Genomic DNA, 27,345 nt, shown 5'->3' with positions numbered 1-27,345 from the left:
ATACATACATACATACATACATACATACATACATACATACATACATACATACATACATACATACATACATACATACATACATACATTACATCACTTACACAAGTCATTTAAAGAAGATACAATGAGAAATGCAAAGAGAGAGATGCGTTTCATCTTTTTTGTTATTTCCCAAATCCAGGAAAGGCTACATTGTTTTATTGGAGTGTTTGAATAGTTCAACAGTCATCCAAGCGTCCAATCACGCTGCAGGTAACCCTTTAGCTTTAACCTTTGTTTCACGTTCTAAACGTAAACAGAGAAAAAAAATAACGGGAAAATTAAACGAAAAAAACCAAACCATATTTACATACTGCATTATAAATATGTCAAATGTACATCATTATACACAGAGTACCTCAAAGTGTCAGATAATGTAGATACATTGAGACCAAAGTACCTAAAAATATGCTTTAAAAAAAAGAGGAAAAATTTAACAAGATATAAAAATAGGGTTGACAAGTAAAAAAGAGTGACCGGAAACTCAAATATTTTCAATTGTTTGTCTGGAAGCTTGTCTGGTCATAGAGGATCTTGGACCCATATCTACCGTACATCCTGGGTGTGTCCGAGATGGTAATTAACCTTCTCCCTTATAGTGCACTACTTTTGACCAGGTCACGCATTGAGCTCTGATCAAAAATAGTGCACTATTTAGGGAATAGGGTGCCATGTCAGAACAGCCTGTCTTTGGGGGAAAACACTTTGCTTAGAATGAATAATGTTTATAGTCAGGCAACATTAAGAGCAGTGGGGAAGGGAAATATTACAAGGGTGAAAAAGGTACTATGGCATCAGGTAAATATATACCGTAAACTCCTATAAGAAATAATCTACTACCGTATATCAGACATACTTGGAAATTTACTCAAGAATGTATTTAATTAAGCTGGTGCCATGGTGGTTTATACACATACTGTACACCTAAGGAAAAAAAAAAACTTGTCAATGTACCGTTATAACTTAAGGCTGTCTACAAGCTCTGTTGACCATCAGTCAAAATGTAATTTGGTTATTTATTTAACCTTTATTTAACTAGGCAAGTCAGTTAAGAACAAATTCTTATTTACAATGATGGCCTACCCCGGCCAAACTCAGACAATGCTGGGCCAATTGTGCGCCGCCCTATGGGACTCCCAATCACGGTCGACTGTGATACAGCCTGGAATCGAACCAGGGACTGTAGTGACGCATCGTGCACTGAGATGCAGTGCCTTAGACCACTGCGCTGCTCGGGAGCCCCATTGATATTCTGTGAGCTTCAATAAACTACAAATACAGAGGGAATACACTGAGCCAAGCTGGGTTAAATTATGTCATTCCAACCAGTTTACAACCAGATTGTAATATGGTTATACTGATATAATTCTAACCAGTTATGCCCGCTGGGAATCAACAAAACCATGTACATAAAGTACCAGGGTTAATATGAAGAGCCTTTTCCCTGTAAACATAAACACCGCCATAGTAAAACCAGAAAACAGGGTTTTAACTTCAAGCCTTAAAACAGTGGAAGAGCGAGGAAAACTACATGTCTCTATAGACTTTATACCAATATCACTTGAATATTCCTGTGGTCAAAGCCCTTCCTCCTTTATCTTGTCCCAGTACTGATATATACATGTGATATTATTATGAAGAATTACCATAGTGTCTCAAGTCATCGCAGCATTTCTCTTCATCCATCATCTTGACCCGTTCAGTTGCCATCTCAACAGTTTGACACTTGAATGTACTTGGTTAGGTCCATTGAGTAAGGATGGTCGGTTAAAGTCAGTTGGAGAGGAAATTACGACTCCAGAAGTCCAAGTTAATCCACAATGTTTCAGGATAAATCTTATAGGAGAAAGAGCTACTTTAGGTCTGTACACTTGAAAACATATTTTAGTCAAACAACTATAAATGTTAACCTTTCCTCCCAAATGGTGTCCTTACACAGATTTACTCAGTTGCTTGCTCTCTCTCTCTTTCACTCACACACTCATACATAAGCACACACACGCACACACACGTAAAACATTGTTCATAGCAACAACAGAAGAAATAATATCATGAGTACCAATATACAGGGCCTTCGGCCACAGGAGGTGAACAGATATTCCATTACGCCTGTAGTAGTTAGAAAATTGGTTTAGGATAATGTGATGTGTCAAGTAATTATCAACACTCTTCAACCTGTTCAGAAATTACTCCAACAAAGATGTCTTAATGATACAATTTCCTTCCTTCAATCATCCCTGTGAAAGATTTCTGATTGAAGAGGAATCTTTACAAAAAATATTCGGCCCGGTGCTCATAAAACAGACCCATCAATTCCCTTATAATAATGGATGATTTGCAAGGGCAACAAATTAAATCACTTTACTATCTTCCAAAATTCTCCCATTGTGCAATCATTTCTTAAATCTCAAATTGTGGTTTAAACCTTTTGCCCCTAAGTAAAGTATATAAATCATTTTTGATCTTCCATCAAGACATGCTTTTGTACACGAATGGCATGTCAAGAGTTTGATAGCTTAATAGTACCAATAATAACTGGGTCAAATAGAACCTTAATAATTGTGATATTGGTGGGACATGGATTATGGAGGACCTTACTGCCTACATGGAGAAAGATAAACACCTTCGTAAACTCTATTACATTATCGATAGTAATAGTTTCTTTCCTGTATGCATGGTATCACTTACCATGGTACCTGACTATGCATGGTATCACTTACCATGGTACCTGACTATGCATGGCATCACTTACCATGGTACCTGACTATGCATGGTATCACTTACCATGGTACCTGACTATGCATGGTATCATTTACCATGGTACCTGATATGCATGGTATCACTTACCATGGTACCTGACTATGCATGGCATCACTTACCATGGTACCTGACTATGCATGGTATCACTTACCATGGTACCTGACTATGCATGGTATCACTTACCATGGTACCTGACTATGCATGGTATCACTTACCATGGTACCTGACTATGCATGGTATCACTGTGCATCCAACATAGCAGTTCCTTTTGAGTATCTAATGCAAAATGTTACGAAGGTGTTTATATTTCTCCATGTAGGCATGGAAGCATGAATGGATGGAATTAGTCATTTCATATAACAGTCGAATAAATACCCAGTCTGGCTCCAACAGATGAAGACCTGAAAGGAAATGTTTTAGTACAGAGTGGGGAGAGGAGAGGTGAATGCCAAAAACACAAAGAAATCTTGAGCCATTCATTTGGTTGATGCTTAATAACAATAACAAGCTTTAAAGCTGATCATGATCGTTTCTGACAGAGATTCACCTCTGTGGTGATGATATATGAGAAAAACAACTAAACAAATACAATATACAATGTCCACCAGGTAAGCACCTCTCTCAGTGTCGTGGAATATCTCTATCCTGTCCGTTGCAGAAACTCCACTGTCAGTTACTCAGTCTAGGTTACACAATATGAAGTAGAGGAGAATGAGGACTGGACACTGGGAAAGTAGTACGATCACTGGGTAGTCTATGGGGACACAGTATGTGTATGTTCAGGGGCCTTGGTGATCCGTGAGTCCGGTCAGATCCACTCCTGGTCCTACATGATACTGACACTGCGGTTGAGTTCACCGAGGGCGTTGTTATTGTTGACGTTAGGGTTAGGGTTAACATCGGGGTTTCTGCGGCTCATGTTGGGTGTGGTCAGGCTGCTGACGGGGTCATTGGGGCAGCCGTGCTGGAGCAGGATGTCAGAACATTCCTGGCTTCCTGCCCGCCGGGCGCAGGACAGCGGCGTCTGGCCGCGCGCGTCCCGACTCTTCACATCCACACCATACTGAGGGAACAGAGGAGAAGTGTGAGGAGGAGGAGGAGGAGGAGGAGAAGAAGTGGACAGAGTGACGTGTAGTTGACATTTTGTTTTAGCTAGTTCAGTATATTGTTTGATTCTCACAAAGCACTCCCTTTTCATCCACAGCCAAGTGTTTTTCCTGGTCATGTCACATGCTCAGAACACACTCCTGGCCCTGACCATAACATTTTCCCCATCTATTTAACTCTTTAACCATCTTATCTTATTCATAATCATTCAACCTTTATTCAACCAAGAAGATAATTCATCTTTAATCAAGGTTGAAAACAATCCTCTCTCGAAGCCCAACCTACTCACCCAGATGAGAAGCTGGGTGATGACCACATTGGCCATGGCGCAGGACAGGTGCAGGGCAGTGCGTCCGTCCCCGTCCCCATACGTCTCGTTGACCTCCTCCTTGGTGCCGTGGGCTAGCAGCAGCACCACCAGCCTCAGGTCGTCCTCCACCACAGCCCGAAGCAGCTGCTGCCCCAGGGGCACGTCCGACTGGGGGACATCCATAAGGAACAGCTTTTGTTCATACTTTGCCCGGATCCAACGCTCCCTCTCCTCCCTGGGGTAGGACACAGAGAGATGACATCGAGGGTTAAAGAGGGTCAGTGAGGTTACAGAGGATCGAAAAACAAGGAACAATAATAGAAATGTGTCCAGATAACGCTATTGAGGCTTACATCAAATTAAAGTGATTTGCTTTTTAAAAAATTTTACGTTTTGAGAGTGGTATATCATACACTGTAGTTGGAGGAAAGTTATGCTGCTTTAAAAGTTGATAAACTTGTTATCCCACTGAAGAGACAAGTAGGAGAAAATGCCCTTTGAAAGTTTTGAAGAGATTTTCACACTTCCTAGAGAGCTCTTCTCTGTTTAAGCCCATTCAGCATCGCTCACACCCTCTTGAACTTTAGCCTCACCCACACATGTAAATGCATGTGAGTCAGGATGGCATTGTCCTCCAGAAAGCAGTCTCTCTTCTTAAACCCAGCTAAATTCAGGGCAACAATATTTTTGAGAGCTGTAGCAACACTTTTGCAGTGCATATATGTGCGGTAGCAAAGATGATCTATATTCTGACCAGGGAAGCCTCCATTCTGTTATAGACAGAATTCTGTGACAAACCAATCACGTTTCATCTTTCGGCATGTCCAACCACTCCATAATCTCAGCCAATCATGACTAGCCAGGAAGGATCCTTTCTTTCTCCCTGTATAGCTCAGTACTCTCTCCTTGACTAAACTAGGCTCATCATTTCACATTGTTATTCCTATTTACAGATGCCATACGAGTATGTAATTAAGGCACATGAACGTTCACATGTTCAAGAAGGCATTTCTGATTGAAAAAATTATAATAATTCAAAATGGGATTTTCAATGAAATAACTAGATGTTTGTAATATAAAGCTATGATAATCCTTCATAAAAGGACCTTCTATGATCGTGTGGGTTGGGGTCGAAGGATATGCTGGCAGGCTTTAGAGCAACTGCATTTTGCAGCACTCACAGAGCCTAGACCACATCTGACCACTGCAGTGTGATGTCTTAAGATCAATCCTAACCCTCACTCCATTGTCTCAAGCATGTATTTTCTCTAATATGAAGCCTATAGTGTAGCCTCGGAGTGTCAGGACACTGACGATGAAAGGGCTCAGTGGAGGGGTCAGATGCTGAAACTGTATCCCACCTCCACTGATAATCGTCTGCAGCAGGAGGGTTACAGTCTAGCCAGCTATCTAAAGGTTACACATTGTGAACAGCATGTCTGCTGTGGACAATACAGGACAGGAGGAGAGGGGGACATGTTTTTATCAGCGCTGTCAGCCGTCAGTCTGAACTGGATAACTGGTGGAACCCCCACAAAGGAGGCAACCAGCGCCTGGACCCTGGCCTCCCCTGGGCTGCCCGGGATGGGAGGCCGATCGATGGGCCTGAATGGCAGTCAGAGAGGGGGACTGGAGCTGAGGTCTGGGCTCCTTCTGTTATAGAGCCAGAGAATGGAGAAGAGAAGAGGGCTACATCGCCCTCCATTCACTGCCAGTCAGACTTCTATCTCTCTATCACTCTACATCTTCAATCTCGACCCCCACAGTTCTCTTTTCTCCCTCCCACACACAAACCGCCAAATCATCCCAGAAATTAAAATCAATACAGTGAATAGCTGGGCATGCTCAGTGTGGTTCTGACCCTGCGACCCCGTCGGGCAGAGTGATAAGGGAAGTAGAAAGGGGCTGTTGTTTGGGCGTCTGGGTGAGTGACAGAGAGAAGAGGCTCACACTGATAGGGGCAAACGACTCTGTCGCTGGTTGGAGTGACAAGGATCCCCCAGGACACTGACTGTCTGCTAACCAGTCTGTATGGACACTAACGCCACGTCACTCAGCACAAAGTCAGTCAGTAGGCCTAGATAGCAGTCTAATTCACCTCAATCACAAATAGCTTGTGGCAATGCGCCGTGATAGAATGACGCCATCTGTCGGAAGACAATGTTTAATTGCTAAATTGTAATTATTTTGCCACTATGGCCTATTTATTGCCTTGCCTCCCTAATCTTACTACATTTGCACACACTGTATATAGACTTTCCTATTGTGTTATTGACTGTACGATTGTTTATCCCATGTGTAACTCTGTGTTGTTTGTGTCACAATGCTTTGCACTATGTTGGCCAGGTCTCAGTTGTAAATGAGAACTTGTTCTCAACTGGCCTACCTGGTTAAATAAATGCTAAAAAAATAAATACAACAGATTTGAAAAATCTGCCAGGCCCACTATACACAGCACTCCATTTCAGCAGCTTCAGCCTTAACTACAGGGGCGAATTAGCCTCTATTCTCTACTGACGGGCCTGGCCCACCATACAGCTGCCTTTGTCAGCCTCCGCAAAGAATTTGATGAACTGCTAAAGACACTCAGCCTGGCAGATAAAAGAGTCACCCTGAACTCTCTCACTGTCCTTTACTCATTAAAGGATTGCTAATTGCACTGACAAAACAGAAATAGTTTTATGTTGAGTGCAGGGTCCATTAACACTTCACTTAAAGCCTGCATACATGCTTAGGCTAAAACAAGTTATAAAGCATTATACCTCAACGGTTTAAGTTAAGTTTTACTAGTTCTTACGCAATTCTTCAAATTAGCTCAGTGCTACAGGAATAGCACTAAACTTGCCTTATGACTTCCTATAGTGAACATTCAGAAATGAAAAAATAACAGTTTAAGGATGGGGGTGCTATGAATGCAACAATGTAACTCTAATGGCAGGAGATTGGAGCGATGTAAGCCCTCCATCAAACCCTGTCATTATATATGGACAAGGCTGTTAGAAGATCAATGGGAACACAGAACCAGTGGATTGCTCTGGGTAGGAGGCTGACAGCCCATCCCACCCCCCTGGTTTCCACTTTCCACCACAGGAACCAAGGCCAAAGATCAAGTATGTGTGAAAACTTTATGAATATCTGATCGATTTTGGGTAATTGTCTGAACAAATATACTAACAGATTTTGTTTGGCTAAATTAGGAATTTGTGATGAAGTCAAACAGAGTGGTTGGTCAAAGTTTTCTTCTGAGAGCTAACCCACTGAATGAATGCCAGATCGGGGGAGGAGAACACAGTGAATTGACATGGGCTAAATGAGGCAGAAAGTTAGCGCCAGGACGTGAAACAAAAATGCTGAGAACCATTAACAAGATGTCAACGTATTCACAAAGCAGTCTCAAAGTACAAGGGCTGATCTGGAATCAGGTCCTTCCCTGTAGAATCTTGTTCCTTGTGATCTAAAAGGCAAAACTGATCCTATAGCCTCTTTGTGAATACATGCCTTGAAGCCACAAAATCAGCCTGCCATATTTCCAAAAAGACCTCAATCCCAGTTCTTCAGGTCCAAATGCAACCACACTAGTACTTTAAAGAGTTCTGTTCAAGAAAATGGAAAGCACCCAGCCAGGCCAGTGGTGGGGACTCAAATTCCTTAGCTGCTACACCACTTGAAAGGTAGAGTGTGAAAGGAAGTGAAATGGTAATCCCGCCTCAGTCTTTTGTTTGAAATAGAACAACAATCCAAACAGAGGTAAGGTTTAGTCAGTCAGGGGGAAAGCCGAGACCCCTGAAAAGGACACTTCCTCTCCGCAGGAGGAAGAAAAATAAAATCAGCAGATTTAGCATGTCAAATAGGGAGGAGAAAATAGAGGGAGAAGGAGAGGAGATAGAGAGTGAACTTTCTCAGCAGGGCATGATATTCAGGAAATCAAGCCAATGGTTACCTTTGACACACACACACACACACACACCTTTCCGCAAAATACAGTACTCACACCAAATTCCTCTGTTGCTTAGGGGACAGAGGAGACTTGTAGAAAAGAGCATGAGAGCAAAGACCTCAATGAAAACCTCTGATTTTGTCTCTATAAATGATAAAGCATTAGTGCTTGGTGCAGCATTCATTTCCTCAGTCATTAAGTGTTATATCTGTGTGCAGTGATGATAATTTATTTACCTTATAGCTGACCTTTGTTTCAAAAGTTTAGTCTAAAGTCACAGAGGGTCTCTCATATGACCAAAGGAAACGGTAAAATAGGATGTTAGATTCTGCTTGTTAGTTCCTGAGCTGAGCAAAGGATTCTGACCTCCACATAATTAAGTGGCAAATGGTGGAATGATTCTCCTCAACCCAGCCCACGGAGTCAACAACACATGACTGGATCCACATAAAGGGGAAGAAACAAGGATAATTAGTCACGCTCCAAAGACAAACCCAAATAGGGATTTATTGGGGGAAAGAGACTGAGGAAGATGGGGTGGGACCATGGTAGCATTGAGTAAAGTGTCCGTGAATAGGCAAGACCAGAGAATGACCAATCCTGGCCTCCTCTAATAAAGGTACCATTGATTGGTCCACACATTAAGGGAGGAATCAGGATGCCCCACCCCCCAAACAATCAGGGTAACTCCCCCCACACCCCTCCTCCCTGCTCCTCAACTTTCACATCAAATAGATGCACAGAGAGAGAACCTGGAGAAGAGTCCCCTAAGCAAGCTGGTCCTGGGGCTCTGTTCACAAACACAAACACACACTACAGAGCCCCAGGACAGCAGCACAATTAGACCCAACCAAATCATGAGAAAACAAAAAGATAACTACTTAACACATTGGAAAGAATTAACAAAAAAACAGAGCAAACTAGAATGCTATTTGGCCCTACACAGAGAGTACACAGCGGCAGAATACCTGACCACTGTGACTGACCCAAAATTAAGGAAAGCCTTGACTATGTACAGACTCAGTGAGCATAGCCTTGCTATTGAGAAAGGCCGCCGTAGGCAGACATGGCTCTCAAGAGAAGACAGGCTATGTGCTCACTGCCCACAAAATGAGGTGGAAACTGAGCTGCACTTCCTAACCTCCTGCCCAATGTATGACCATATTAGAGAGACATATTTCCCTCAGATTACACAGATCCACAAAGAATTCGAAAACAAATCCAATTTTGAAAAACTCCCATATCTACTGGGTGAAATTCCACAGTGTGCCATCACAGCAGCAAGATTTGTGACCTGTTGCCACGAGAAAAGGGCAACCAGTGAAGAACAAACACCATTGTAAATACAACCCATATTTATGCTTATTTATTTTATCTTGTGTCCTTTAGCCATTTGTACATTGTTAGAACACTGTATATATATATAATATGACATTTGTAATGTCTTTACTGTTTTGAAACTTCTGTATGTGTAATGTTTACTGTTAATTTTTGTTGTTTTTCACTTTATATATTCACTTTGTATGTTGTCTACCTCACTTGCTTTGGCAATGTTAACACATGTTTCCCATGCCAATAAAGCCCTTGAATTGAATTGAATTGAATTGAATTGAGAAGGAGTGGTGGAGGGGGTTACTAGGCAATCAAAACACCTCTCACAGTGGGAGGGGGCGGCCTGTATAGGAGTGATTCCCATGCAACAGCCGGCAGTTTCACTAACACATTGAGAGAGAGAGAGAGAGAGAGAGAGAGAGAGAGAGAGAGAGAGAGAGAGAGAGAGAGAGAGAGAGAGAGAGAGAGAGAGAGAGAGAGAGAGAGAGAGAGAGAGAGAGAGAGGAATGTTATTAGACCCTAAAGAAAGAGTACACAGACGCAGGATACCTGACCACTGTGACCCAAAATTAAGGAAAGCTTTAACTATGAACAGACCCAGTGAACATAGCCTTGCTATTGAGGGAGGCCGCTGTAGGCAGGCCTGGCTCTTGAGAGAAGATAAGCTATGTGCACACTGCCCACAAAATTAGGTGGAAACTGAGCTGCACTTCATAACCTTCTGCCAAATGTACGACCATATTAGAGGCACATATTTCCCTCAGATTACATAGACCCACAAAGAATTCGAAAACATGTCCAAATGTGATAACACTGGCATATCTATTAGGTGAAATAGCACAGTGTGCAATCACAGTAGCAATATTTGTAACCTGTTGCCACAAGAAAAGGGCAACCAGTGAACAACAAACACCATTGTAAATACACACTATATTTATCTGTCAATTTACTTTCCCTTTCATACTTTTACTTTCTTCTTTTACTTCAAAAGTTTGGATTTGAAATCAAACAATGATTTCAAGTGCATTTTTCAAGTGCAGACTGTCAGCTTTAATTTGAGTGTGTTTTCATCCATACAGGGTGAATCGTGTAGAATTTACAGCAGTTTTGTACATAGTCCCCCCATTTTAGGGGAGCAATGGTATATTGACAAATTCCCTCATATGTCTATTAAAAGTAGTAAACAGTTTAGTATTTGGTCCCATATTCCTAGCACACAATGATTACATCAAGCTTGTGACTCTACAAACTTGTAGGATGCACTTGCTGTTTGTTTTAGTTGTGTTTCAGATAATTTTGTTCCTAATAGAAATGAATGGTAAATATTTTATTTTATTGTACCATAGGCAAGTCAGTTAAGAACAAATTCTTATTTACAATGACAGCCTAGGAAAATTGGGTTAACTGCCTAGTTCAGTGACAGAAAGACAGATTTTTACCTTGTCAGCTTGGGGATTTGATCTAGCGGTTACTGGCCCAACGCTCTAACTACTAGGCTACCTGCCGCCCATAATGCATTTACATTTTAGTCATTTAGCTGCTGCTCTTATCCAGAGTGATTTACAGTAATGAGTGCATAAATTTTTCGTACTTTATAATGGTCCCCTGTGGGGAATCGAACCCACAACCCTGGCATTGCAAGTGCCATACTCTACCAACCGCCACACGGACGATAGTGTCATCTTAGAGATACTTTTATTGTAAATAAGAATATCATATGTTTCTAAAAATGTCTACATGAATGTGGATGCCAAGATTACGGATAATCCTTAATGAATCGTGAATAATGACGAGTGAGAAAGTTAGACGCACAAATATCACACTAACCTCCCGTTATTGTAATGGTGAGAGGTTAGCATGTCTTGGGGGTATGATATTTGTGCATCTATAACTTTCTCACTCATCATTATTATTATTATTCAAGACTTATTCAGGATTATCTGTTATAATAGTAGCATCCACATTAATGTAGAAGTGTTTAGAAACCTATTCTATTCTTACAGTAAAAGTTACTACAAAATGACACAATACATTACTTACCATTCATTTCTATTGCGAACAAAATAATCTGAAACACAAACAAAACAAACAGCAAATGCACTCAACAAATTTGTAGAGGCACAAGTTTGATGTAGTCATTGCTTGCTACGAATATGGGACCAAATATGTAACTTTTAACTACTTCAATACACATAATATCTGCGTTTAGTTTTTTTGCCTGTAATTTGTGGAACAATCTGCAGAGTTCAGTGCAGTTACATGTGCTGGTGCCACTCAGGCAGTTTAAATGATTGATCGAGGACCTCTATGTAGTTGAATGTAATGCAGAAAAAATGCCTCACTGTCCCAATAACTACAGGGGGCATTGTATTGCACATGGCTACAATACTGTCGGTACACAGTAAAAACTAGAGAATGTTTTTAAAAGTTACAATTATTTTCCTCTCAAGTAGTCAAATTAAATAATTTTATAATAATTAGAGTTTAATTATTACCAGCGGCCGCTAGAGTTGGAGCAAAAATACAGATTCAATTCTATTGGAGTAAAACAGCATGACCACAATCACTAATGTTGGTTAAATTTAGATTTTGCCGCCATTGTCCATTTGCAAGTGTCTCGCGAATGGAAAGAGTAGACAGATCGAGAGCGAGGATCCGCCGACCATCAGAATTTATTCACAGAACCACAGAATTTCTTCATTTCTATACCTAATTAGAATTCCAGGTAAGTTCACTGTTATTGTTTAATTAACTTTATGTGCAAATTAAAACTGTTGCGCAACATTACAGCTAGCTAGCATTGTAGTGTAGGCTTACTGTTACTGCACGATTTGCATAGTCAGATGCTAATGTGAGCATCTAGCTAGAGCTAATTAGCTAGCTAGCTACAGTAACATTAAGTTATACCACTTTTATTGGTTCATGGACAGTATGTATGCCCGATAGATCAGTGCATAACCTGTTTTAAATTTTCAACAGAGCAGTATTAGCTATTATCAGTAGCTAGCGGACTTTACTGACTACTGCCGCCAGCAGGTTAGTCAGTGCAACATGTGTTTTACTCTGAAAAGCGAGCTGTTAGCAGACAGTTAGCGGCAGTTGGTCTGTGCTACATGTGTGTTTCACTCAAGTTTAGCTATTGGACAGTTTTTAGCTGCAGTTTGGTCGGTGCGACACGTGCATTTTACCCTGAACAGAGCTGATGGACAGTTTAGCGCAGTTTGGTCAGTGTGACAAATGCGTTTTACTCTGAACTTTAGAGCTGTTACCGGTTGACGTTTTTTTCCTGCAGTTTGGTGGTGCGACATGTGCATTTTATTCTGAACAGACACGAGCATTTTACTCTGAACAGAGCTGTTGGGACAGATTTAGAGCAGTTTGGTCGGTGCAACACGTGCATTTTACTCTGAAAAGAGAGCTGTTAGTAGACAGTATTTAGCGACAGGCAGGTCGATGCAACACGTGTCTTACTCTAAACAGAGCACTGCTCTCTTGTAATTTGTGCAAATGTGTGTTTATGCAATTTAAATAAACTTGTTTTTCCTTGTCATCAAGGATGCAGGCTGCACGCGTGAAGTACAGGGATTGTCAAAAGTACATTTGCTATGAGGGGCAACTGACCTTCAAATACTTTTTGGATTGTGGTGAGTGAAAAGTTTCACATTTCACACAATATCATATGGAACAACACACTTATACCGACACACTTTAAATATACTTACTTTATATTTACTGTCAAACTGATTGCCGATTTCCTTGCTGATAATGAATACAAAGGAAACGTGCGCCTCCCCAAATCACAGATCAGTCAAAGATTGGTTTATGTTTTGGGAGTTGTCTTATTATGCTCATCTGTAGCTGCGCTCATTGTCTTTGCCGGTCATTAATGGTTTAAAAAAAAAGTGATACTAACATTTGTATGCCGCTACAATCTCAGTGTTGATAGCTACCTGTGGTGTATTGCTATAATACTGCTGATATAATAATTCAGTACGTGGCAGTAGTAGACAGCCTGTAGACTGCATTTAATTGGAATTGATGTGGAAAGGAGTACTAAGTCCGTTTTGAGGGTTATGATGTTGAAGTAAAGATGACCTCTTGATTTCTGTCTTCTGTTCTGGTTTTTCTCTAAAAATACACAACATATTTAATCAATAAGGCAATCTTATTTCGTCTTCACAGTTGCCAATAAATTTGACATTCCAAACTTGGACTTAAAAGTCTATGAGGAATCGAAGACTGAAGTTGATGAGGAGGTGTTTGAGTTTCTTCTAAAGAAACAAGACCTTGGTGTGCTGGAGGTTTGTTTACCCCAAAGACCCAAATCCTGATGGTGACTTGCTTATTAGCTTAGAGCTTCACAGTCATCCATACAGTTCTGGCTAGCCTAGCCATGTTCTGAAAATGTGAGACAAGCAGATATATCTGCTGATGTCTTTTCTCATTTTGATATTTTAAAATGATCTTTGTTTCTGTGCTCACCTCTCCCACCCCTTTTAGAACAGTAGTGGGCCTAATCAATTCAAAATGTAACATTTTTGCATTCCCTTGTCATTAACAAAAGCCCTCTAATCATAATAATGGATGTTTCCACCTAAATTGTGTTATAATTACAGTGTTAATCACACCAGTTAAATGTTAACATGATTGCTAGATTCGTTGAGCTCCTCTGCAAGCAGCTCCTTATCAAAATACAGTGGAGACAATGAGGGGGGCTCCAATGACCGATTATATTGCAGCAGAGTCCTGCTACAAGAAAAACAGGATAATCATCTATCTCATGTAAGTACTGAACATTTCCAGTTTAAACAAATGCCAAACTTGAAGATTGAGTGACAAATTACATCAATGAAAGTTGTGAAAGGGTGATCATGGTGTGTTTAATTATACTTGCTATTTCATTGCTGTTTTAAAAGTGTTAGCGTGTTCCTTTCTAAATCACTCCGACTTAGATGATTGAAGACATTCTGAAGAACAAACCTGGAGGAGAGAGGATCCTGAATGAGTATGCTCGGACAAAAAGCCTAACAGATAGCAGAAGACGTGATATGGTCAAGATATTGGTTGCACAAATGACAAGTGAGTCATATACTCATTACATACCTTACCACCTAACAAAGATTTTAGCAGAAGTTGTGATTTACACATCAATACTTTTGTTTGGAACTCAAACAGTAAAGTGTGTGTGTGTCTAGGGCAAGTCCTTTAAGGCGTGTTAAAGAGGACTACGCAAAGGGAATCATTGCCTTGTTCCCATACCTGGCCGATCCTAGGAGCAAGTTTGGTATGTAAGTACATTCAAACCGAAGTCTAACCTTTTTAACTCTCTGGGACTCTTACACCTTGAATTATTTTCAGAATGTCAATATTTAAATTGTTGTTTTACTGTTTGGTGATGTTTTTATTTAAACTAAAGTTCTGTTAACATGTCTGTATGCCCACCATCTCTGCAGTCTCTCCTAAGCTCAACTCTGGTGGTATAAAAGCCCAGTTAAGTTCTGCACTGTGAGGGTCAGACCTGTTGAATGAGCAAATCTTCATCTATGGGCGCATCTGTAGTTAAGGATAAAAATGAACATGAAGATATTTTAACCTGCTCACTCAAACTGAATTATACTTTACTTTAGGAGCATTATTACAATGCAGAAGATGGGAGTGGATATCTAGCATGGAGACTTACATTTGTTCAAAGGGAAGCATCAGAGGGACGACAGAAGACCATGCGTCAGTCACTGACGTGTAAGTGATTTTCATTGGAGTTAGTCTCATTCATGACACATGACCAGAGTTTAATTGTATGTGAACATCTGTATAAGTAAGTGTTTCTTAGTCTCTTACCATTTTAGTATTTTTTAGTATAAATTCTGTTTCTGATTCAAATAAATCCTACTTTTCATCTGATGACATAACTGCATGCATGGATATTTGACTGCCTTGCCTTGAATACTGTCAGGACACTTGTTTTCTGTTTTACAACAGTCTGATTAAGACTGTGATATATTACTGTCACAAGAATTTTCAATCCCAATGATGATAACTAACAATTATTTAAGCTTTGACCAATCCCCAAGGTTTGTAAGACCCTGGGTTTAATACAAATTAGGCAAAGACTCAGCTTATGCAAAAGGTCTGTAAAGTTATTCACGAGAATGTTCTAAAGTCCATAATACAAAGACATGCCATTTTATAACTCACCCTCCCCCTACCTACTAATATGCCAATACCGACACACAAACAGTAGGGGGATGTATCTTTCCCCACAGTTCTCATTCCTGTTTATCACTACCAAGTTGGCAGTTCCACCCCCCCGAGATTAGAGGGACCTTGACAGGACTCCCTTTCCTGTTGTAAATTCCCCAGAGTTGTAACCAGGTCAGGTCATGCATAGTTTAATTGTTCTCTGTGTTTTCTTAGACACACACACACACACATTTCTACTTGTCAACCAAACCTTTTAGACTGAAGTTTATCATTATAATTTGTTATACATGTTACATAATCTAATAATTACTAATAGTTACGTTTGTCTAATTATTCATTATATATGTTACATAATCTAATAAATACGTTTCAGGGTGGAATTCTTTAGTCATTACCTTAAACATATAAATTCCCTTATCAATTACACATGACGATAGTGCCACACCATAATGTTTACTGTTCTGTCTTGACTTATTCCATCTTGTCTGCAGATTGAGCAAGATTTTAGTCTGATGTTTGGTGATGCAACATCTGCAAAGTTCCTTAAGAAGTGGCCTACTCTCTACAAGCAGAAAGTCATTGACCAAAGCCGTGGCTTCACACAGACAGGCAACCTGATAAACCTGGTTCAATATGCTGAATCCACAAAAGGAGTGGAAAATGGTATGCTGGAATAAAATGATTACACTAATGGAAGGGAGCATTATTTCTGAAATGGAATGTCGTTGGCCTGGGGATAGATTTATGACCGTCATAAATACCTCTTCCTGCATTTTTTTCTTTTCAAACCTATTGAGGTTACATTTAAAACAAACTTGGTTAACATAGAGACTCTGGGAACATCAGTATGTGGGGGGAAATGAACTATATTCTGGTAATCCGAACAATTGAACATATGCTGTGGTACTTAATGAATATGATGTCAGTTCGGTTGTCATCTGAGACAGTCTCATCAATGATAAGATGACATAAACTCCACAGTGGAAAGTCTATACATCAGAGTTATCAGATTCACATGGAATTGTTGTTCAATTTAAATGTTTGAATATGAAATTATTTGTGATGGGATGAAATGTGATTTTAGCTTCTAAAATGTGAGATGTGGGTTGTCATAAGTTAGGGCTGCTCACTCAGTGGCCCGCCCACGTGAAGAGACAGAGGTTGTAAACTTTTCACACACACCCCTCTTCCTTCCTATATAAGCTCTTGACTACAACATAACTTGCTGTTCTGCGGATGTGAGGGTGACGATCCCATGTCAGAATGGTTCAGATAAAAACTACAGAACGAAGCCAAAATCAGCATGAGCTTTGGTTGCGAATGGTATGAACTTTGAACTCTTATTCACTACAGAAGTGATACCTCCTAGACGTTGAGTTAGCGACCGCAGCTGCAAACGCAGGTTAGGAAGGAACAGACAGTATCCCATCTACCACACAACAACGTTACTAGAACTTATCCAAGTGACCACCAGAGACATTCTTCAAAGGACAAAGGACTTGGTTTGGCAACACGGTCTTCCCTCTACCACCAACCTACTGAAGCGCAGCTCAGACCGAATATTTATTGCATTTTCCTTTTCCAAATGGGCGGTAATTTAGAATGCATAAGATACTGTATTTACGATAGCACAGCTTCGCCTCTGTTCCAGTCTCCCGCTCTTTCACTCAAACCCCGCCCATTTTCCTTTGTGTAACAAGCTGTCATATCTGTTCCGCCCGCTAGGGACTTTTCCTATGACGTAAAGAATTATCCTGGTATAATTAATTCTTTGTATATGTTATTCTGTGTGATTAGTTAGGTATTTTGTAAATAAATAATTAAACCCAATTTTGTATTGCTGATTCAACTTGTTAGCCAGGATTCTTGCAGATAACCAAGAATTTACAACTTTCAGATTATGAGACTGAAGTAAGATGATGATTAATGTTGACTGTTATGGATGTAAAATAATTACTAATCTTTAAGAGTTTATTCGGAAGATAACAGCTCTATAAATATTATTTAGTGGAGCCCGACTCTCTAGTTAATTACATTTACATGATTAGCTCAATCAGGTGATATTAATTATGTAGAAATTGTTTTATAGAATAGCATGTCATAGCAATTAATCCGGCATAGCCAAAGACACGACATAACCTTCAGTGAAAATGTGTACTTTCAGGATGGGACAGTGACATGTCATCCATTTTGTTCCTTGTCCACCTTCTGCCACAGTCACTTCATGGCCGCAAGAGAACAGCAGAAATCTCAGCCAGACACGCCAGTGACCCCATTGTGAAGTTTATCTAGGTGAGGTTACAGTTGACTGTTTTGTTTCCATTCCTAATCCTATTAACTACTTTTAAGATTAGGGACAAATCATGGTAAGATCATGTGTAGCTGTAATTTACATTTTCCAAAACTGTTTGCGAACAGCGATGAAGTTCTTGTGTCACAGACTGGGACCAGCATCCAGGGGCATCTGGAGAGAATCATTGAAAGCCTTCAACCCTATCTGCTAGCTGTGGGGACCCAGAGGAGTGTGATTCACAAGTACTTCATTGTGATTGACAAACATGCAATACCTTGTAAGTCACAAGACATTCTTGCCTGTTTTGATGAGCTTTTCAAAGCTTATTTTGTCTTCGGTACCTCATACAACCAGGATCTGGTAAATGTGTACAACTTCTTGCAAACCACAATTTATGAAATTGATGTTGATACCACTAAGGTTAATCTTAGGGTTGCAGAGTTGAGGTCTCAGATGCTGCATTGAGTTACTAAACGTTTTGAAGTTGCAAACAGTTAAAACGCAGCATAGGAAATAACCTTTTTCATTTCACACAGAAACTTCTTCATATCATTCATCTAAAATGTTGTGTTTTGCTTGCAAAAGCCCCCAGGCAAATGCTAATTCCTTGACAAAACACCTGAAGTTGGTCCACGGATATTGTCCTGGAAAGACACTTGGTCTTAAATGCGGTCAAGCTGGTTGTTCACAAGTTTGTCACTTTTTCTGGGTTCAGAAAGCATCTTTATAAAGCACATGAACCTTGTTCTGATCATGGTGAAGGCCCCTCTACAGCTGAATATGTAGCAGGAAGTCATTTTGATGACTTGCCATCAACAAGTTCCCCTTGTTCCATGGAAGAGATAGTTGATTATGTGAAGAAGTGTCTGTCTATACAGGAGCCTATTAAAAAGGGACATTGAGAGCAAAATTGATCAGTGTTTTGAAAAAAATGAAAATCCTTTTGTTGTATTAGTTTTCTGAAAGTAAGAAAAGGCAGTATTTTACAGAAAAGTGGTGAAGGTTAGACCAGTTGAATACGTTCTTGGTACTAGATTTGATACACAACATAATCAGACTACTGGAGGCTATGATCAGATTGTTGTTACTGATACATTTGTTTACATCCCAATTTTGAAAACATTACAGTTTATCACAAACACCCTAATATAAAGGAGATGATGCAGACGGATTCCAGTTCAAGAAAACTTTACGACTTGTTTATTTTACCTTTATTTAACTAGGCAAGTCAGTTAAGAACAAATTCTTATTCTCAATGACGGCCTAGGAACAGTGGGTTAACTGCCTTGTTCTGGGCAGAACGACAGATTTTTACCTTGTCAGCTCGGGGATTCGATCTTGTAACCTTTTGGTTACTAGTCCAACGCTCTACAAACAATATGTCTTGATGAACATTTTAATGCAGTTAGAGTTGGGTGTACAACAGAGGGACCTTATGTCGTTGATGTTAAAGAGCATTTCTGTCACAAAGCATTTGATATACAGATGTCTTACAGTTGTGATGATTCAAGTTTGTTTATTATCCCATACTGTTTCCTGTGATTCTAAACACTGCACAGTAAGCTCTTTAAAACCATGATGTATTGTATTGCAATATTTACTTTTTTATTTACTTTTAATAAAGTGGGGACAGATGCCAACATTTCATTTCTGCCCACAATTTTATTTTATTATCATCAGTATTTTGATGTATTGCAAATGCCTTACATTTAAGAATAAAGTGCCTTGTTAAATACTGACTTCTGATTTATTGACGTTAAGTTTAGTTGTACAAATGCCACTCTTGACTGATAATATTAAATTATATATTGAGTGAATTGGCAGAGTTTAAGTCAAATAGAGTAAATTATGGATTGTAGAGTTAAATATAAACACTGAATAGAGTAGAAATAACTCTGAAAATTGAACTCTGCAACAAGAGTCATTTTTACTCTATTTAGACTGGGACCAAATGTTATCTTTTGTAGAGTATAATTGTATTCAATTTCATAGCGTGTACATAGCCATAATATAACATTTGAAATGTCTCTATTCTTCTGAAAAATTTGGGAGTGTAATGTTTACTGTTAATGTTTGATTGTTTATTATCTATTCCACTTACTTTGACAATTTAAACATGTTTCCCATGCCAATAAAGAAAGCCCTTTGAAATGAATTGAGAGAGAAAGATAGAGAAATCTGGGGGAAGGGGACAGAAAGTGAGGAAAATAAGAGAGAAAAAACAAAATCACCCACAACGGACAGAAAGCAGGGCCCCAGAGCTTCAAAGGTTGCTAGGGGTGAGAAATGAGAGAACAACCCAGTAAATGTCAACAGTAAAACTCCTAAATAAGACTCCCTACAGTCAACAACAGGGGTACAGCTTAGATGTTATCCTCAATCAGTGCGTGACATCTTTTTACTTCTTTTGAAACTCTCTCAAGGCCATCAGACTGCTAAACAGCCATCACTAGCACATCAGAGGCGGCTGCCTATAGACATAAATTAGAAGTCACTGACCACTTTTAGAAATGGATCACTAGCCACTATAATAATGTTTCCGTATCTATCATTATTCATCTCATATGTATAAACTGGCCTCCACACTATTCTAAAGTATCTTAGTCACTTTTAAATTGTGTTTACATACTGCATCACCTATTTCATATGTATATACTATATTGTATTCTGTACTTCACCACTGACTGTTAAACAGCCATCTCCAGCATATCAGAGGCTGCTGACTATAGACATAGATTAGGAATCATTGGCCACTTTAAGGAAATGAAACACTAGCCACTTGAATAATGTCCTGTATCTGGCTTTACTCATCTCATATGTGTAAACTGTACTCTATACTATTCTACGGTATCTTAGTCACTTTAATTGTGTGTAAATATTGCATCACCCATCTCATATGTTTATACTGTATTCTATACTATGCCACTGTATTTTAGACCAATGCTGCTCTGACATATACGTATATTCCGAATCCATTCCTTACTTAGATTTACGTGTATTTTGGGTATATGTTGTGAAACCGTTAGATATTACTGCACTGTCGGAGATAGAAGCACAAGCATTTTGCTACACTCACTATAACATCTGCTAAACACGTGTATGTGACCAATAACATTTAATTTGATTTATTTGATTTGACTTGGGCAGGAGCTCACCGGAGTGGAGTACCAGCACCTCAGATTTTCTTCTGCTTGACTTCCTATTCCTCTTATAGAATATTAGCTCAAAAGTATTGCTCCTGAATCTAAAAATAAACAGTAGTGGCACAGAAATTAGTACCGGCACCTATTTCAGTCTAAGTCAAACACTGTTCTCAATTAAGAATAACAACTACATAAGAACCATGATCTAGAATCTAACTCTCTAGGATAAAACCCATACTTCTTCACTCATGCATATATAATGTTGACTCAGAGATGATGGTTCTATAGTATGGTTCTAGAATGAAACTGCTGTTTTTTGGGGGTTGAGCAGTCTGGTTGAGTGGTTTGGCCAGTCGTTCTTTTGAGAGGCCAGTAGAGGAGCATCTGTTAGCCGTGGGCTAGCGGCAGGCAGGACAGGATGAGTTGAATATATTGTGACATTAATGAGGTTGACACCGTCCCTATGATGGAGTGGCTGTGTTTTTGTGCCAGCGAAGACTAACACCCTTAAACGCTCTCGCTGTTAACCCCTACTGCCCCTGTCCTCTCCAACACCACCCCCTGTACACCACCCATTCACGCACAACAAACACCATTGCTTGGAAAAATGATTCTCATTCAATCCAGTCCAGCTCACACAAATGATTCTTCCTTGAAGCAGATGTATTGAGACAAAATGCCAAAGTGTATATCTGTTGTAGAAATAATACTTTATTATTTTCTTTCATTTATATGGCATTTTGTAAGATTTCAATTATATAAATCGCTTGCTACAACAATCTACTTCAGTTGGCCCTATATTACCTTGCTGGTGCTGAAACACAGTGGCATGTTGGGTAATTAGTGGTGAATCGTCTCCCCGGCGGGAGGGGCTAATCAGTGACCTGTGGGTTTCATTTGGAGAGACAGCCGTGGCACCGTGCTGGACTGGATGGGAGACACCCGCTCCGCTCATTCATTTGTCTAAATTAATTACCCCACCTCCACCAGAGCTCCTGGCAAGGCCAGCTATTCTAAAGCCTCTTTGGAGAGTTTGAGTGTGGCCGCTTGCCGGTTGATGCTCCCACACCCCTAACCTGTGAGTATCCGGACAGGCTCTGCGGTCTGGGAACTTTGGGGTTCCGGGGGGAAAGAGGATCATTATGGCTTAGCTTGATCCAAAAGAAGGCTAAACTACAGCCTCTCTGCAATCCACACTGGGGTCGTAATTCTAAAAACAGCTGAGAACAAGGGATGAGAAAGAGTGATGCTGCATCCATTCTCCCAGACACTTGTGTCCGTTCGAGAAGGAGGGAGTAAAAATGAGTGCGCAGGTTTCGAGGGGTTAGTGATGTGATTCATTTGTATTACCACACAGCCCCTGCAGGCAGCATGTGGGAGCGGCAAATTATTTCTGAACCAAAGTGAAGGAGGAGGAGGGCTCGTCTCCTCTCTCTCTCCTCTCCTCTGGTCGTCAGAGCAGAGCTATTACCTGGCCATGGCCAAGGGCCCCGCATGGCGCTCCAACCTACAGAGGGGTGACAGTAAAGTGGCCAGCGCCGGTGAGGGATAGCCTTCCACATCCGTTCACGCTCCCGGACATCTTCCTCCCCAAATCAGACACAGGGGAGGAGGGGTGAGGGAGGTGTGTGTATGGTGGATTCCCTGTCTGTAAGTCTGCCTGCCTGCCTGTCTGCCTGTAAGTCTGTCTGTCTGCCTGCCTGTCTGCCTGCCTGCGTTCTCTCACGTGCATGCCAGACAATTAGAGGTGACGTGGAGATCATGCCGACCGGCAGACACTAATTAAAGGAACAACTCCCCTCCAATATGCTGACTGGAGAAAGATCCCAGCGCTGCATTTCTTGAGAGAAATGTATGTCATCATAATCTATTGATGTACACACACATCATTTATGGCATACAAATAAATACATTTTATTCATGAAATTATTGGGTGATACATTTAAACTACCTCTGAAAGCCATTGATGGCACTGGGGAAGTCTGATAAAAAAATACTAAATGTATTAGTCCTTCAAAAGATACAAACCAATACAAAAACCACCACAAAACTAGCCTACATGTTGATTAGTACTGACAAGTGTTGATATCTACATAAACCTGACTATAATGCAAATTTGTACATTCTACTTTCACATAAGTATTTCTAAAAAGCTAAACCAATCGTGTGGATGAACGGCTTTTAAGTAAAAATTTAAAAAGCTGAGGAGCGAGCCGGCAGAACTAGTGTTGCAGGAGACATTCAATCAGATGTGAGGCAGGTAGCTTCAGGTAGCCTAGTTACTGAGTCGTTTAAATTACGTGTCACTAATGTTTAGTAGGAGGTGGGGTGGGAACGCTACACCAGCTGCCTGGGTTCCATCACAAAGCTGCACCATGTCACCACGGTGACACAGTTAACATCAGAACCACTTCAAGTCCAAGGGAAGATGATGATGATGAGACCATAGAGATAAAACAATCTTGAAGTTTAATCTTAATGTTCAATCTCTATAGACGAGACAACAAAGTAAGATTTATATGGTGGGGATCAGATTGGAGATAATATATTCATTCACCTTTTTGTCTCCTATATTTGCACAACACATGCTTTGTGGTGATAGAGGAGCAGGGCTAAGGTAATGGAATCCTGAGAAAACAATTATTCCTCTTTTGTCCAGTTCTCTGCCAACAAATAGACAGACATTTTAATAATCATTAATAATCATTGATCAACCTATGAGATATTAAGAAATGCTGTTTTCCTCTGACAACAGTTGTTTAAAATGACTATTCAATGTCAGTGACTCCAATACAATAAATGGTAACAATGAGACCAAAATATGAAAAACCAAGCCATTTAGCACTTGAGTAGTATATCTTTACATCTTCTCTTAATGTAGGTCAGAAACAGTACAGACACTACAGACCATTCTTCTATAGTGGGACAGAGAGAGTGATGGCAGCCGGGCCCTGTGTGATGGATATGTGACAGGGCTCTGATGGGTCCTGGGGCTTGGCCCCTGGGGTGGGCTCTAACACCATAATGGGCTCCTTAATTACCTTCTCATCCACACACAGGGTCATTAGTCAGAGAGACATGCTGGGACTCAACTGTCACCCAGAGACAAACAACCCTCATTGGGGAGAGAGAAGAGGGGACCAGACCTTGGTTTACTTGGTGCTGGTCAGAGGCATTTAGCAGGTATGTGCAAAGTGATGTCACACACGCACAGTTACCATTATTAATGTAGAGAGAGAGAGAGAGACATATGAGTGGTACTGACCAGTAAACCAAAAGACAGATGAATAGACCTGTAGACCGGTAGACAGACAGACAGACAGACAGACAGTACAGACACAAAGAAACCCACACCAAACAGACAGATGTGGGGTACTGACCTGGTGCTGTCAGCGCCCACCTTGGTGTACCCCTCCAGGGCCCCCTCCCAGACACTGTTGGCCATGGTGTTGCCTATAGCCATCAGCACCATGCTGAGCTCCACAGGCCAGTCATCCAGGTCCAGAGACCTCACCCTCGACAGGTGGGTCCCCAGGTTCCTGTGGATCCCTGAGCACTCTATACAGATCAGAGCCCCCAGGTTCAGACTGGCCCAGTCAGGGTCTGGGAGAGGAGGAGGAGAAAAATAGAGACTTGCAGCATTGTAAAACATCCAAGTCTGCTTATCATCTGTGCTCTCTTTGTCACGTAGTGTACAGTACCTGGCACTTAACGTCTTGGGAATCATTGACATATAGCTCTGATGATGTTGACAAGGTACTGTACTCACTGGCTGTATCACAGTCCACACAGAAGCTGTTCCCTCTCACGTTCCTTATGGACTGAATGGAAGCCGCGTCACTTTGGCTGCCTAACCGGGACTGTAGGAGAGCAGAGGTGAGAGAGAGGTGAGAAGGAGGTAAGCAAGAGGGAATCTGTGAGAGGCATCATGACTTTACAGTGAGAGAATAGAGGAGACAGGATTTCAGAAAGATACACATCACAAACAACAGAAGGGAAGAGAGGAGGGAGGACTGGAGGCTTTGAATGAAAGACAGGGAGGCAAAAAGGAGAGAGAGAGAGAGAGAGAGAGAGGGGTGGAGAGAAGAAAGAGAGGGGGTAGAGAGGGAGAGAGAGAGCACAGACAAAGTATTATATGAAAATGAGTCAGTGTTGCGTTGCGATTCCTCCCCATCTCTGAAGTCTGTCAGCTGTAATAAGAGCTCCCCCACACTGCACTGCACCTGTCTGACACACAGCCCAACACATGGCAGCTCAGAGAGAGGGAGGGGGGTGACGGGGGAGAGAGAGGAGAAGAACAGAGAGAGAATTTTGCATTCACACATCCTGATTAGCAACCAGAGTCTTTCCTGGTCAAGTAACGTGGTCGTGGAAAACCCTTGGGTCTAAACTAATCATGACCGGACAGACCCACTGTCTCCTTCCTCACTGTCTCTCATGCCCACCTTGTTCTTCATGCTCTCACAGGACTGCAGGCTGGCAAAAATCTGGCTCTCAATGGCTGTGACCCACAGCTCTCTCTCCTCAAACGTAGACGCTTCGAAGTACCACATCTGGCCTGTCAGAGACACAATGGTGAACTCAAACGACTCCTCCGACTCTGGAAAACAAAACAATCACACGGACATGGTGAAATATGGGCATTTAAAATCAATTACAGAGGAAATTAAATTAAAATTACTTTCATTATCGAAACAGCTTGGCTATTGTTGGACAACGGTATAATATTGATTCTGTAATTGATCGTTTGCCGTCTATAAAAACTGCCTAATAATAAATATAATAAATGCAATTTAGCAGACACTTTTATCCAAGCAACTTATTGTAGTGATACTCACTGGAACCAGTATCAGGGTACCCTTACAGTAGCTACTCGATACTGATTGTGTACACTTGAAAATCATAGCCATCACTATGAATTCAAAACAACAGACTCCAACACAGTTTATTCAAAATACCCCTTTGTATTCATTCTACTGGTCTATTTCTATTCCCGATTTCCATCCATCTATTTTTCTGTTGTTTAAATTTTCAATAAGAAACCGTTTTTTCTTTACTCTGATTAGGCCTTACACATTGTAAAATGGCTGCAGGTATTGTAATTCATTTGTAATACATTTCATGGAAATGTCACCTGTCATCTGCCTGGGCAAGGGCTTTGAAAAACATATGCTATAACACATGTCATAATGCCTCCTCCGTTCACAAGTAATTCATTAAGATGATGATAATACAATAGAAACTGACTGATGTAAATCTTCTAGTCCTCGGCACATGCTTGATCTCATAGACAAATGATTTGTAATTACCTAATTAGGGCCAAGCAAATATAGCAGGCTCATTTGCATAAAGCATGTTTCCTTGCCTCCAGTCGGAGATTGGAGAGGAGACTAGTCACAATGTGAATGGACTCCTCCAACACATCTCTCATCAGCCCTCTCTTTGCACACCCAGATTTGATGTACTAAATGGAGGCAAACCAGTCTAGTATAAACAGGTCAGAATTTAGGAACATGTGATTCCAAGCCAGGTAAAAGCAGAGGTTGTGTGTGCTGGGGTTGGGAGGGACACAATATTGAGCTTTTATTTTGTAGGCACTGGACATTTAGAGGTTGGGGGGCGTGTACTCATTGGTCCCTCGGTCTATACAGAACCTGATTTAGCTGATTTGGATCGGAGTGTGGAGACTAAATCAATCCCAATTCTCTAGCGGAGGGTCTCCTCTTCAGGGGGAAAACTATAATCCAATTAGCTCGACACCAACTTCAATTACCTGATTTAGTTTGAGACATCAACTACATGTCACAGAATCAATAAATACCTCAGAGTGTCTTATTTAAACGTAGAGGAAATGTATGTTTAGAAGTCTGGGTTGGGTTATGTTAAAAAGACACTCACTGGTGTAGTCTAACATCATAGGAGGTTTATAGTTGTTTTATTGAAATATTTTGTGTTAAAAGGTCCGATTAACCTATCAAGAATAACTTGTTAAGAAAACAGAACAAATGGCAAAAAGTTTATAATTTAACAAAGAAATTCAGTCATGTTTGATGCATGAAGCCTTTATGTAATGAATGTGTCCTTTCTTCTCCTCAAATGTCCCATCATTTTCCATCTAGAAAAAAAAGCATGGCATTTAGATATGCAGCCTAGTTTTCCTCAGAGTCCAATGATGTTACACTTCTGCATTCAGCTTCTAAAAACCTGAACAAAGCTAATTATTTCG

General features: G+C 40.6%; 1 protein-coding gene across 4 annotated transcripts in view; it reads right to left on the bottom strand.

Annotated features, from left to right (window-relative positions):
* Positions 1 to 147: 147 nt before the first annotated feature.
* The window catches only part of LOC109874721 (arf-GAP with GTPase, ANK repeat and PH domain-containing protein 3), a 261,538-nt gene continuing 234,340 nt past the window's right edge, over positions 148 to 27,345 (bottom strand). For 2 of the 4 annotated variants that reach the window (XM_031810043.1, XM_031810042.1), the window contains exons 14-18: positions 25,565 to 25,719; positions 24,889 to 24,979; positions 24,500 to 24,722; positions 4,193 to 4,448; positions 148 to 3,859 (exon numbers count right to left, since the gene is read on the bottom strand). In XM_031810043.1, the coding sequence (XP_031665903.1) occupies positions 3,623 to 3,859; positions 4,193 to 4,448; positions 24,500 to 24,722; positions 24,889 to 24,979; positions 25,565 to 25,719 (962 nt within the window). In that variant the 3' untranslated portion in view covers positions 148 to 3,622. Of the gene's footprint in view, positions 3,860 to 4,192; positions 4,449 to 24,499; positions 24,723 to 24,888; positions 25,140 to 25,564; positions 25,720 to 27,345 lie in introns of those variants that run through there. The other 2 variants (XR_004206342.1, XR_004206343.1) reach the window with 2 other exon arrangements.

This window comes from Oncorhynchus kisutch, linkage group LG30 (assembly GCF_002021735.2).
Source record: "Oncorhynchus kisutch isolate 150728-3 linkage group LG30, Okis_V2, whole genome shotgun sequence".
NCBI lineage: Eukaryota > Metazoa > Chordata > Actinopteri > Salmoniformes > Salmonidae > Oncorhynchus > Oncorhynchus kisutch.
Note: the sequence above shows the minus strand (reverse complement) of the source record. Positions and strands in the feature narration are given on the sequence as shown.